General features: G+C 40.0%; 3 protein-coding genes across 3 annotated transcripts; 1 reads left to right on the top strand and 2 right to left on the bottom strand.

Moving 5' to 3' along the window:
* The first annotated feature begins 227 nt into the window (after positions 1-227).
* LOC148366613 (uncharacterized) lies at positions 228-4,691 on the top strand. Its single transcript, XM_088333418.1, has 2 exons — positions 228-449; positions 1,814-4,691. Exons 1-2 carry the CDS (start codon positions 320-322, stop codon positions 3,298-3,300), a joined length of 1,617 nt encoding a protein of 538 aa, XP_088189544.1. The 5' UTR covers positions 228-319; the 3' UTR covers positions 3,301-4,691.
* Positions 4,692-10,442: 5,751 nt separating this feature from the next.
* On the bottom strand, positions 10,443-11,491 carry LOC148366614 (uncharacterized). Its single transcript, XM_088333451.1, has one exon. It carries the CDS (start codon positions 11,339-11,341, stop codon positions 10,586-10,588), a length of 756 nt encoding a protein of 251 aa, XP_088189577.1. The 5' UTR covers positions 11,342-11,491; the 3' UTR covers positions 10,443-10,585.
* A 54-nt stretch (positions 11,492-11,545) lies between these two features.
* Positions 11,546-12,605, bottom strand: LOC148366615 (uncharacterized). Its single transcript, XM_088333453.1, has 2 exons — positions 12,250-12,605; positions 11,546-11,986 (listed from the first exon to the last, which is right to left on the bottom strand). The coding sequence occupies exons 1-2, from the start codon at positions 12,356-12,358 to the stop codon at positions 11,646-11,648; spliced, it is 450 nt and encodes a 149-aa protein (XP_088189579.1). The 5' UTR covers positions 12,359-12,605; the 3' UTR covers positions 11,546-11,645.
* Positions 12,606-12,651: the final 46 nt, after the last annotated feature.

Consider the following 12,651-nt stretch of genomic DNA (forward strand, 5'->3'; position numbering starts at 1 on the left):
TCCACAAGATGGCAGACTCGCTAAACGTGCGGCTCCGATGTTTTGCAGTGTTTTCTAGATTCCATGTCAGAAAACTAACAAAATCAACATTTTTTTTCACAAGATGGTGCTTCTTGAAATATACAGAACTAATACAGCGAAAAAAAATAAAATAAAAAGGAAATAGCTACGGTGATCACTGGTGTGAACCGGAAGCTATATGATTCTTCTTCCTGGTTACGTGTTATTCCGCTCGAGCCGTGCGTAAAATATCAATTCCATTTGGTAAAAATCAATAAATCGATCAACCAATTAATCGTGAACTTGAAATGCAGCTATAATGTACTCAACAGGCAAAATAAATTCGAAAGAGGAGCATCGGGAAGCGCAAGAAGTGAACGAACGACAACATCGACGGCTAAACCAAGTTAGCATTAGCAAGCAGCTACCAGATGTGATGGACAGAGCAGGTTGGTCACTTTCGTTTCAGGAAGATTTTTGACATTTTGTTATTTCATTTTCCATACCTGTCGCGCTCCAGGGCTCCGTGCCCTTACAAACGGTCGTATTTTCCCTTACAAAATACAACAAAAATTTTACACCATATTTTTATTTCAAACGTGTTTAATTATGTCGTTTAACATGTTATATTGTACATGTGTTTCGTTATATCATTCTGAACAGATTCTTAATGATAATAAAAAAAAATCTGGAACAATTGTTATCAGCGTAACTAAAATATGCAAAAAATCGCACCAAGATGATCCTCGTTGATTATAAGGGATTTTGTACGGTCAAATAAAAATGACATTTAATGCAAAAGATATTCACTGAGTGGGCTTCAGGTCACGCCGTTCCGAATGTTTTGTTTAGTTCTGTTGATAACTGGACTCTGATGGAGGAGGCCAGACGCACAAGGACAGACATCGCGACGCTCCTCTCCGAGACGGTGGGGCCACGTGGGGCCTTTTCCTGACACGCCCATGGGAGGAGCCTGCTTGCGGAAAAAACGTGGGCCGGGAGAACTTCAGAAGATCGAAAAAATGCACAAGATCGAGGGAGAATCGAGAGAAAATGCTCGACGAAGATCCGAGCGACAATAATTCGGCTATATATATGTATATATATATATATATATATATACCGGAGCCATATCCCCTTAGTGGGAGGTGGCTAGAGTCAAGAACACATAAACATTTCTGACTCTTTCTGGAGATTGATACAGAGGAGGGGATTCCCAGCCCCCTCGCTCAACCCAACTGATGTGTTGGGAGTCATTCTGTGACCAAACCCCCCAATCCCAACCCCTAATGCTGAAGCAGGGGGGCAATTGTATGTCTTAGGTATGACTCGGCCAACCAGCAACCTCCCGGTCTCGGGGCGGGCGCCCTACTCCCAAGGCCACCAAGCTCATTCGGCTAATTCGATGGAATTCACTTAGTTTATTCTTTAAGAAATTAAATCTGCCCGTCTTTTCACAAAAAGCAACGAGCATGCATTGTTAAGTGAAAGAAGGTTATATTTGGTTAATGGAGTCGGATAACTAATTCGAACAATTTGGTAAACGATACATTTTAATAGTTTATTTCCCAACACCCTCCATCCATTTGACTTTGACACCCCTGCTGTAAGTGGAGCGAATTTATGAAAGGATGATTTGAAACGATATTTCATTTCTATTTAAAAGTTATTGAAACAATATCAGTTAACATCAGGGCCTTGATTTGCATTGTTAATTGTGTCGAGTTCATCTATTTGATAGTCAACGAGACTCAAACGCATACAATTCCAATACAATAATTTGACACATTCATGTGTGTCCTGTGTCCTGCAGACGTCAGTCAAGAGGATCTTCCTACTCGGCAACAGGAGACAAAGTTGCCTGGCAACAAAGAAGAAGAGCATGAGATTTTCAAGACATTTGACATAAAAAAGGAGGAGGACGATTTGGTGACTGTTCACGTTAAAATGGAGGAGGATGAGTATTCAGAGTTGGTTGATGTTGAAAAGGAAGAGGACTTTGAGCCTGTTGACGTTAAAGAGGAGGAAGATTTGAGAGAGTGTCCAGTGACCGGACACTTTGAATATCAACATGAAGAGAACAAGGAGATGGTTTCTCCAAGCAGAAGCTCCGGGACAACAGATGACGACGACACGTCCGACTCTACACACGATGATGACGACGAACAGTCAGAAGGTGATAATACATTTCACAAATGTTCGCCGTGTGGGAAAATATTTCCAAACAAGCAAAGTTTGAAACGCCATAGCATTGTCCACACAGGTGAGAAACCCTTTTCCTGCTCAGTTATTGACCAAAGATTTGGCCAGGAATCAAACTTAGATAAAAATACAGGGACCCACACCAGCGAGGAACCTTATTCCTGCTCAGTTTGTGGTAAAAAATTTACACGGAAAGGTACCTTAAAAATCCACACGAGAACCCACACAGGTGAACAACCGTTTGTCTGCTTGGTTTGCAACCAAAGATTCAACTGGAAAGTAAGCTTAAAATTGCACACAAGAACCCACACAGGTGAGAAACCTTATTCCTGCTCAGATTGTGGTCAAAAGTTCAGCCGGAAAGGTACCTTAAAAATCCACACAAGAATGCACACTGGTGAAAAACCTTTTGCCTGTTCAGTTTGTGGTCAAAAGTTCAGCCGGAGAGGTACCTTGAAAATTCACACAAGAATGCACACTGGTGAAAAACCTTTTGCTTGTTCACTTTGTGGTCAAAATTTCACCCATAAAACACATTTAAAAAGGCATGCCAGAAGCCACACTGGTGAAAAACCTTTTGCCTGCTCAGATTGCGGCCAAAGATTCACCTGCAAAGAAAGTTTAAAAGTACACATAAGAACCCACACTGGTGAAAAACCTTTTGCATGCTCAGTTTGTGGCAGAAGGTTCACCCATAAATCACACTTAAAAACCCATGCACGAATCCACACAGGTGAAACTCCTTTTGCCTGCTCAGTTTGCAGCAAACAATTCAGCCACAAATCAAACTTAAAAATCCATGTTAGAACCCATAGTGGTGAAAAACCTTTTGCCTGCTCAGTTTGCAGCAAACAATTCAGCCAAAAATCAAACTTAAAAATCCATGTTAGAACCCATAGTGGTGAAAAACCTTTTGCCTGCTCGGACTGTGGTCAAAAGTTCAGCCGGAGAGGTACCTTAAAAATCCACACAAGAATGCACACTCGTGAAAAACCATTTGCCTGTTCACTCTGTGGTCAAAATTTCACCCATAAAACACATTTAAAAAGGCATACAAGAATCCACTCTGGTCAAAAATCTTTTGCCTGCTCAGATTGAGGTAAAAAAAAAATCAGCCTTATTTTTTTTGTTCAGTTTGCGGTCAAATATTGACTGTGTTGTCAACTGTTGGTGAGAATAGCCATCATCACTCCGCTTGATATGAGCTCATACTTTGCATTTGTCTGTGTGTGGATCGCTTGACCACTAAGGTCGTTATGGCACCATTTTCTGTGGTGCTTCTTGGGCGAGTACGGCCTGGTGGCGCCCATCACTCTCCAGGCTATCAAATCTTCCACCCGGTCTTAAACCGGGGACATTTCGCGTTTTAGGCGAATGTGCTAACCACTGCACTACATTTGAAAAAAAAATACAGCAACCACTAAATGAACTTATTTGTGTACTGTTGTGAAATTAAATGATGAATAACAGCACTGGTAATTACTATGTCCTCATTATGTTCCACTATTTGCCTTTTGTTATGAAGTACTTTTGCAGCATCTCTTGTGTACACATGTAAATTTATGTTATAACTCTTTGAGTTGACTTAATCAAGATTGTCTCTTTACGGGGGGTATTGCACGAAACAGGAATAAAGAAATCCAGGCTAACCGCATAAGCGCATCTCGATCTAGCCTGGCTTAATGGGTTGCACATTTGCCAAGTCAGGATGAAAATGTCAAGCAAGCTTTAGATAGTTGGAATAAATGCGCATTCACTGAATCCTCAAATCGACCCATCTCAGAATTACGGATCACAAAATGGAAATGTGTCGCCCATGATGTTTTACAGCCGCTGTACATTATGTCCTAATGGAGTTTTATAAACCTTTGAAAAAAATGAGAAAAAAAAAGGTGACAAGCACTATAATATAGAAAGAGCAACGCCAGGTACCTTTGCACACCGGTTCATTGAGTACTGCATCGGAAACACCTGCTGTAAAGAATAAATCACCAAGGTAACCAATGTTCCCTCTAATTTTGCACGGGTCTGAGCGTTCACCCAAAGTCGATGAGCAACGCTTGAAACAACAGTGAGCAACGGCAATCCCAAGTGTGGCAACTAAATCATTATCAAACATGTCCAAAACTTGACATCAAGTTACATTTTGCTGAGTTTTCAGCAATGCAAAATGATTTTTCTCTTTTGAATGAATTGACTCATGTATTATTGCAAAGGTTGTACGGCCTACAAACGTCGTTTGTTTTTACAATTCTTTCACAAGATACCCATTTTCTTTTTTTTCCTGATATATTTTGTCACATAATATTAACATTTTTGGGGGCTTATTTAGTTGGTTGCACGTAACACAACTGTATTTAATTACTTTTTTAGTGGAAGTACAATGTTGGCAACAAGATTCACTTGATATAAATGGAAATTATTTGAATGCAACACAAAGTTTTTCTTCTTTTTCCCTGATTTTTTTCAATTTTTTTTTTCAATTCCTTTAAAAAAATCTCATTGTGTTTATTTTTTTCTAGCTGTTACTTTTTTCTTTTTGTTCTCTATTTACTTTTTTCCTTTATTTCTTTCTTTTCTTTTTTTCTGGCTTTTTTCTAAATTTTCCTTCTTTTTTTTCTTCCTTTTGTTTCTTTTTTTTCTCAGCTTTTCACTACTTTTTCATTTTGGCTTTTTTTTCTTTTTTGTTCTATTCCCCCTTCCTTTAAGTCATTTTGTGCATAATTTTACATAATATTTGGTCACTGTTGGGATTAAAGAAGCAAAAACAACCCGAAGAGCCGTTAAGGACCCGAAAGAGCCGGTTCTTTTTAGTGAGCCGAGCCGAAGAAGCCGGTTCTCGAAAAACTACTGACCTTACATAACTTGGTTCTACTTCGACTGCAAAATACCGCATTTAGAACACAGCGTCAGGGGAACCCTCGTATTTTGAACTTCATGCACTGTAACTTTGACTTAATTCGCTTCTTAAGTAGCAATTTTGAGCCCTCATTTTTTTGTGAGCTGGCTAGATTTTCTTGTGCGCTGACAATGTTTAGAGGGCGCTTAGAGGGAACATTGATAGTAACTGAGCCAGGCTAGTTTTAACTTGAGGCTAATTCCAACCAAGATCATAAATGTATCCCAGCTTAATCCTTTATCTTAGTTTTGTACAATACCCCCTGCCCCCCAAGGTGTTTATTTTAAATCGAAATATGAATGTACAATATTTATTTATACATGTAATCAAAGCATGACACTTATCTGGATTTCTTTCACTTGTATCACAAACTTATTTGAAATGTGAATTTGTGGCTGGATATTCTTTTGAAGATTTCTTTTAAACCCAATGGGATTCACTCATAGTTGACGATTTCATACATTTAGATCTGACTAATAATCACAGCTCCTCTGTGGGACTGTCATAGAAAGTCCTTAAAGAGCCTTGTGTTATTGGGTCGCTGTCTCATCAGGAAAACCAAAACCATGTCTTTACTTTTATTTACAATAAAGTGGCTTTTATGACCGTCTTTGTTTTTCTATGAAACTGCAAAATGCCCGTTTCATTTAGATTACAGGATGTCATCCAACCTTTCCAAGAACAACCACGCAGAGATCACCTCACGCCTTGACTGCTGGACTTCCCTCCTTTACGGTCTTTCTCAAAAGTCCCGCCATAAAATTCATCTGGTCTATAACTCTGTTGCCGGAATTATCCCCAAAAACCCCTCTCGCCATCACGTTTCAAGTCACATTTTTTTGTATAGCCCCTAATCACAAAATGTCTCAAAGGACTGCACAGATGACAATAACAACATCCCCTGAGCTTAAACCAACATACAGGCATAGGAAACTCAAAACCTCAACATGAGGGAAATGAGAAACCTTGAGAAGGGCCCTCACAAGTGGTCATCCCCCTTCCAGGATGACCAGGACACAATGTGTTAACTATGGTATCTGACCTCTGAACATTTTGATGTCACCTGTGGCGTTCCACAGGGCTCTGTACTTGTCCCCCTCCTTTTTTAGTATTTATATGCCTCCGCTTAGTGATATTATGGAGACAACTGGTCAGTGAAGTTGAAGAAATCTGGAGGCCTGCCTTACTGAGATACAAAGATGGATGTCACTTCATTTTTTTGCACCTTAACCCAGGAAAAACGTTGATTGTTGGTCCAGCTCAATGTTGTGATTTGTTCTCTAACACTGCCCTGAACCTCGACAAATGTAATACCACCCACCGTGACTCGGTCAAAAATCTAGGTGTTATAGTTGATCCTAATCTGTCATTTCAGTTAAACGTGAAAAATATGACTAGAATTGCTTTCTTCCACCTCCGTAATATTGCAAAGTTTCGTTTGATGCTGTCCCAATCAGATGCAGAGGTTCTAATTCATGCGTTTATGACTTCTCGGATTGATTACTGTCATGCATTGCTTTCTGGTCTCCCGATGTCTGGCGTCAAAAGTTTGCAGCTGGTTCAGAATGCGGCAGAATCCTCTCTGACGGGTAGGATCTAAACCACGAGAGTACGGTTCCTGAGATGCCGATCCATTTATCCAGACGAACAAGTAATATGTTGTGGTCCGCAGTATCAAAAGCAGCACTGAAATCCAGCAGAAGTAACATTGATGAGGCACCGGAATCTATTGCTAAAAGGAGATCATTGGTTACTTTAGCCAGAGCTGTCTCAGTTAAGTGATTTGCTCTTAATGTTGACTGGACAGTTTCAAAAAGATTATTTTCCGACATAAAGTCGTTCAACTGCTGTGCAACAACCTTTCCAAGTAACTTTGCAAAAAAATGGTAGATTTGACACTGGCCTATGATTAAATAGGCTTTCCGGGTCAAGGTTAGGTCGCTTAAGCGTGCGTTTAATGAAAGTAGACTTGAAGGCTACCGGAAGGATACTCGAGGATAGCGATATATTAATAAGATTTAAAACTGAAGGTCCCCAAACTGACCTTTCACCAGTAAAGCCGGAAATGGATCAAGTAGGCAAGTAGTTCGTTTGGCCCTACTGACCATCTGTGTAAGACTATCAAGGGACACATTTTTAAACCTGGACGTTTCTGAACAGCCACTGACACTGTCCTGACCCGAAACCTCCCCATCTTTAAGGTAGGACGGGGTTGCAGAACGTTCATTTAAAATTTCATTCCGAATGCATTGAATCTTTTAATTAAAAATACCATAAAGTCACTAGCTGAATAAGTAGAACTATTTGGGTTAGGTTGCTGTCTAGCAAGTTTTGCCATTGTGTCGAACAAAAATTTCAGATTATTTTTATGTACAGCAATAATGTTAAAGAAAAACGATGCTTTCGCTGAGGCAAGAGCTACTTTATATTTCAGCAAGCTGTCACACCAGGCCAGTCGAAAGACCTCAAGCTTTGTAGTGCGCCATTTTCATTTAAGTTTCCTGCAACCTTGTTAAAGTGTCCTGGTTTCTTCAATTATGTATGCTTCTTTGGTCAAAATGCCGCGGGGCGCCACAGAGTCAAGGACATAAACAGAAGCAGTATTAAAGTCCTTTGTAAGTGAGTCAACAGGCCCAATATACGAAGGGAAGGCCCCAGTTGCAGTGGGTAATAGTTCTTTTAAAGCTAATGCTGTTGCAGGGTGGATATTGCGACTACTAAAACCTAAAATTTCCTTATCGCAGTAAACATTAAACAGCAGCTCACACTTAACAAGATAGTGATCGGAGATATCATTGGGATACGGGAACACTGAAACTTATAGGGGTTCTACACCCTGGGTCAGAACAAGGTCTAGAGTATTCTCATTTTTAAGGGTGGGCATATCAACTATTTGATTAAAACCAAATGTATCAATCAATGACTTAAAAGCAACCGTTAGTGAATTAGACGGAGAGTTTATGTGAACATTAAAATCCCCAATAATTATAACATTGTCTGCATAAGTTACTAGGTATGTTAACAGTTCCGAAAATTCATCCAAAACATTTGAATATGGTCCAGCTGCGCGATACACAACAACTACATAAATTGGTGGTGACATAGAGGACCTCATAACAAGTGCTTCAAACGCTTTGAAAAAAGTAGAGGTACAGGAGTAAATTCCAGCATACTTTCCGATACAAGAGGAACAACGCTACCTTTCTTGCACGGTTGTGCCAAATGCAAACTCACAAAGTTAGGGGGAGGAGCCTTATTTGGCTATTTACTAACTCATTTGGTTTTAAACAGGTCTCACAAAGGCCAATTAAGTTAAGACTGCGATCACTAAAAAGGTCAACAAGTAAAGCTTTGGAAGCTAATGATCTAATATTCAGAAGACTAAGCTTCAGCATTGTGGACTTAGCTGAACCCTTTACCGTATTTTGAACCTTAGTGGTAACCTCCACAAGATTTTGCTCCCAGTCATGGATGTTGAGCCTTGAATGGCGGCAGGTGCAGCCCGGATTCCATACCACAGGAATATTGTTGACAAGTGGAGTAACAGGATGAATAGCAGTAGAAAATAATGTCCTTTCTTCTTCCTCATCACCAAACGAGGGAGAATCAGAGGCTAGGAGCACAGAAGAAATGCTACAGAAGAGAACAGATCAGGGTGTGTGGTGCAGGAAATGGAACGCTCTAAACTACAAAAACTATGTGAATTGTAAGAATCTAGCATAGCGTTAGTTAGCTCTAGCATTACAGGCTCCACACCTGGTGTTACTAGTGTTCACTGTCATGGAAAGCAATACTCTATATTTTTAGAAAGAGTGAGAGCACCTTCCCAATTAGGGTGAAGACCATCCCTCCTCAGCAGGTCAGGTCGGTTCCAGAAAGCAGGCCAGTTATCCACATACCTAAATCCCTGCTGACTACAGAAACTTGCCAGCCACTGGTTGAGCGAGACTAGTCTGCTACACCTCTAATCATTGCCTCTCCCTGGCAAGGGGCCAGAGACAACTACTCAATGCCGACTCATCTTTCGCTCATCAAAATACTTTCTTAGGTAATTTAGTTGTATTATCCAACATGAAATGCGTCTCCTGTCCAATTTCATCAATTTACTTAAATGTCGAATTATCTTTGGGAATTTATTTGTTTTTACCCGGGGTTTTAAAGATGCTCAGAATTAGACTGTAGGGGGCATCACATCGTCAAAGACGCACTCAAAAAGGAAACGGATAAAGAAGAATCGTTTTCTGGGTTGTGGAGAAACGAGGACAAAAAATATTTTTATTAAATTATTGTCCGGTATTTGTTGGGTAAAGACATGAAATAACGTCGGATTACATTCGAATCAATGATTATGTCAATTCCCTTTATTGATATAAATCAAAACCAAAAAAGTTTGTTTTTTTGTCTTCAGTTTTCTCAAGAAGATAAAACCAATGACCTTCACGAACCACTTCATCACATACAACATTTCTTAACATGATGTTGACAAATTAGAGTTCTTCCTTTCATTTCAGGTACAAGGTAACAAGTCTTATCAAGAGGCAACAACGGTATGAAAGCATTGAAAAGAGCACAAGAAATGATCAATCTTAGACATTTTATACAAATGATACATTTTAAAAACAAAAGAAAAACACTCAGTTTAACAATTGAATTGATGACATTTTTATGAATCCAATCTAAAATGTATGAAGTTGCTTGAACACATTCATTTGAAAGTAAAATTATCATCATTCAAATGAAGGAAAAATATTCAAAAAACGGTCCTGTCACTAACTCACAATGAGAATACGCTTGCTGTATATGTGATGCAAAATAATGAAATCCACATAAAAAGTCTTAATGCTTTACGGGTTAAATAAGAGTATATAATGTCGGAACTTTTAATCAGCATCAGATCTAAAATAAATATTTGAAACCATAATCTTGATTTTGGTAACTCAAAAATGTAAAAGCAAGAACTTGCATCTCATCAAGCTAAAAGCCGAAAGCAACCCAAATGTTCACATTTTATTTGTGAGGACTTTCTAGTGAGAGGAAGGACTTCACTCTCACTAACTTTTTTGAAATGATCCACAATGACGGAGGCGCACCAAAAGTGGATATTTTCTTTTTTTAAGTCAACAAGACAGAAGCCCGGCCCTGCGTTAAGATTGACATTTTAGACCCGACCGGAATTTCGGTTCAGGCTCAGACTTAAGAGATAACTTTTGCCTCAAGTGCACTTGTGACCCTGAGCCTTCACCTGACTTAAGAATATTTGACCGCAAACTGAACAACAAAGAGGATATTTACCGGTGTGGGTACTCATATGTTTTCTTAATCTCTGCTTATGGTTGAATTTTTTACTGCAAGCAGAGCAGGGAAAAGGTTTCTCACCAGTAAGGATTAGTGTGTGTTGTTTTAAGATCGCCCTCTGGGAGAAACGTTCACCACAAACTGTACAGTGAAAAGGTTTCTCACCAGTCTGGCTTCTTGTGTGGATTTTTAAGGTCCCGCGCTCTGTGAATCTTTTACCGCAAACGGCTTCTCACCAGTGTGGGTTAATGTGTGTAATTTCCAGCTTCCTTTTTGGGTGAAAGTTTTACCACAAACTGAGCATGCAAAAGGCTTCTCATCAGTGTGGGTTATTGTGTGTACTTTCAAGGCCTCTTTTCGGGCAAAGGTTTTACCACAAACTGAACATGCAAACGGCTTCTCGCCAGTGTGGGTTCTTGAGTGTCTTTTTAGCGCTCCATTCTCAGTAAAGCTTTTACCGCAAACCGAGCAGGAAAACGGCTTCTCACCAGTATGGATTTGTGTGTGTGATTTCAAATTTGCTTTTTTGGTGAAAGTTTTACCACAAACTGAGCAGGCATACGGCTTCTCACCAGTGTGGCTTCTTGTGTGGCGTTTTAGGTATCCACTCGTACTGAATCTTTTACTGCAAATTGAGCAAACAAAAGGCTTCTCACCTGTGTGAGTTAGTGTGTGTAATTTTAATTTCTCCATCAAGGGGAAACCTCCACCACAAACTGTACATTTAAACGGTTTCTCACCAGTGTGTGTTCTTGTGTGGATTTTAAAGCTTAATTTATGAGTAAATTTTCGACCACAAACCGAGCAGGCAAAAGGCTTCTCGCCAGTGTGGGTTCTTAGGTGGATACTTAAGCTTGATTTAACAGTGAATTTTAGACCACAAATTGAGCAGGCGAATGGCTTCTCACCGGTATGGATGAGTGTGTGTGATTTTAAGTTCCCCATCTGGGAGAAACGTTCACCACAAACTGTACAGTTAAAAGGTTTCTCACCAGTGTGGGTTCTTGTGTGGATTTTTAAGCTAGATTTAAGAGTAAATCTTTGACCACAAACCGAGCAGGCAAAAAGCTTCTCGCCAGTGTGGGTTCTTGAGTGTATTTTTAAATTCCCACTCCCGGTGAATCTTTTACCGCAAACTGAGCAAGCAAACGGCTTCTCACCAGTGTGGGTTCTTGTGTGTGATTTCAAGTCTCCTTTTCGGGTGAAGGTTTTACCACAAATTGAGCAGGCAAAAGGCTTCTCAACAGTGTCAGCTAATATGTCTCTTCGACTGTTGGGGGCTTCCAGTGTTCACAGAGTCGTCGTCTTCCATTTTCACGTGTTGGCAGGAACTGAAGCTTAGAGGCTCCTGCCAATCGTTCTCTTCGTGTTGACCTTGATCTGCGATGGTTGAAGGGACACCGGCCCCGAGCGACACTTCCAAATCCTCCTCTTCTTTAACAAGAACAGGATCCACGTTCGCTGTTTCCTGCTTAACGTGATCAGGCTTAAAATCTTCCTCATCCTGCTTAAAATCTTCCTTGTCCTCAATTTTAACACGAGGCAACTCTGGTTCGTGCCGCGCAGTAGGAAGGTATTTTTCACTGATATCTGCAAGACACAAGTCACAATTATTTGTAACTGAAAGGACTTTGGCATATTTGCTATTGGAGTAATCCAAAAGTCATTGAAAGTAATCCAGTTAAAGTAACCCTACCCAACCCTGCAACTCAAGCATCACGACAATCATTTTCAGCAGATGTTATGTATAAAAATACACTTGTGCTTATTTGAAAATAATTACTGAGGGATAAACTAAGTCCCATAACTCAAATAATACATTTAAAGACAAATGTGAGATGACAATGACCAACCTCCTCGGAGCTGCTTGGAAACAACGACAGGCCGTCGATGATCTCCTTCGGTCTCTTCTTGCTCTCCCTGAAGCTCCTCTTGGAAATTTCCTTTCCCAATTGAGCACATTTTATTTGCGTTTGAAGCTCAAGCTGGATTTTTATCAAGCTAAATAAAGATTTCCCGAAGGGCCGGAGCAGAACGCCACGTTGTCAGCGCGACTCGAGTGGACAATAAAAAAGGCACTAAAACGGCAAAATAGGACCTTACAGTTAGTTTCAATCTCAAGTAGTTTTGGTTTAATCTAGCATATTTGGCAGTTTTTATGATCTAATTTAATGGTAGGCGCGTCGGCCATTATCGACGTCTCCTTTTCTCTCCTTCTTCTTCTTCTTCTTCTTCTTCTTCTTCTTCTTCTTCAG

This window comes from Urocampus carinirostris, chromosome 4, assembly GCF_059441175.1.
Source record: "Urocampus carinirostris isolate Australia breed hairy pipefish chromosome 4, RoL_Ucar_1.0, whole genome shotgun sequence".
Lineage (NCBI taxonomy): Eukaryota > Metazoa > Chordata > Actinopteri > Syngnathiformes > Syngnathidae > Urocampus > Urocampus carinirostris.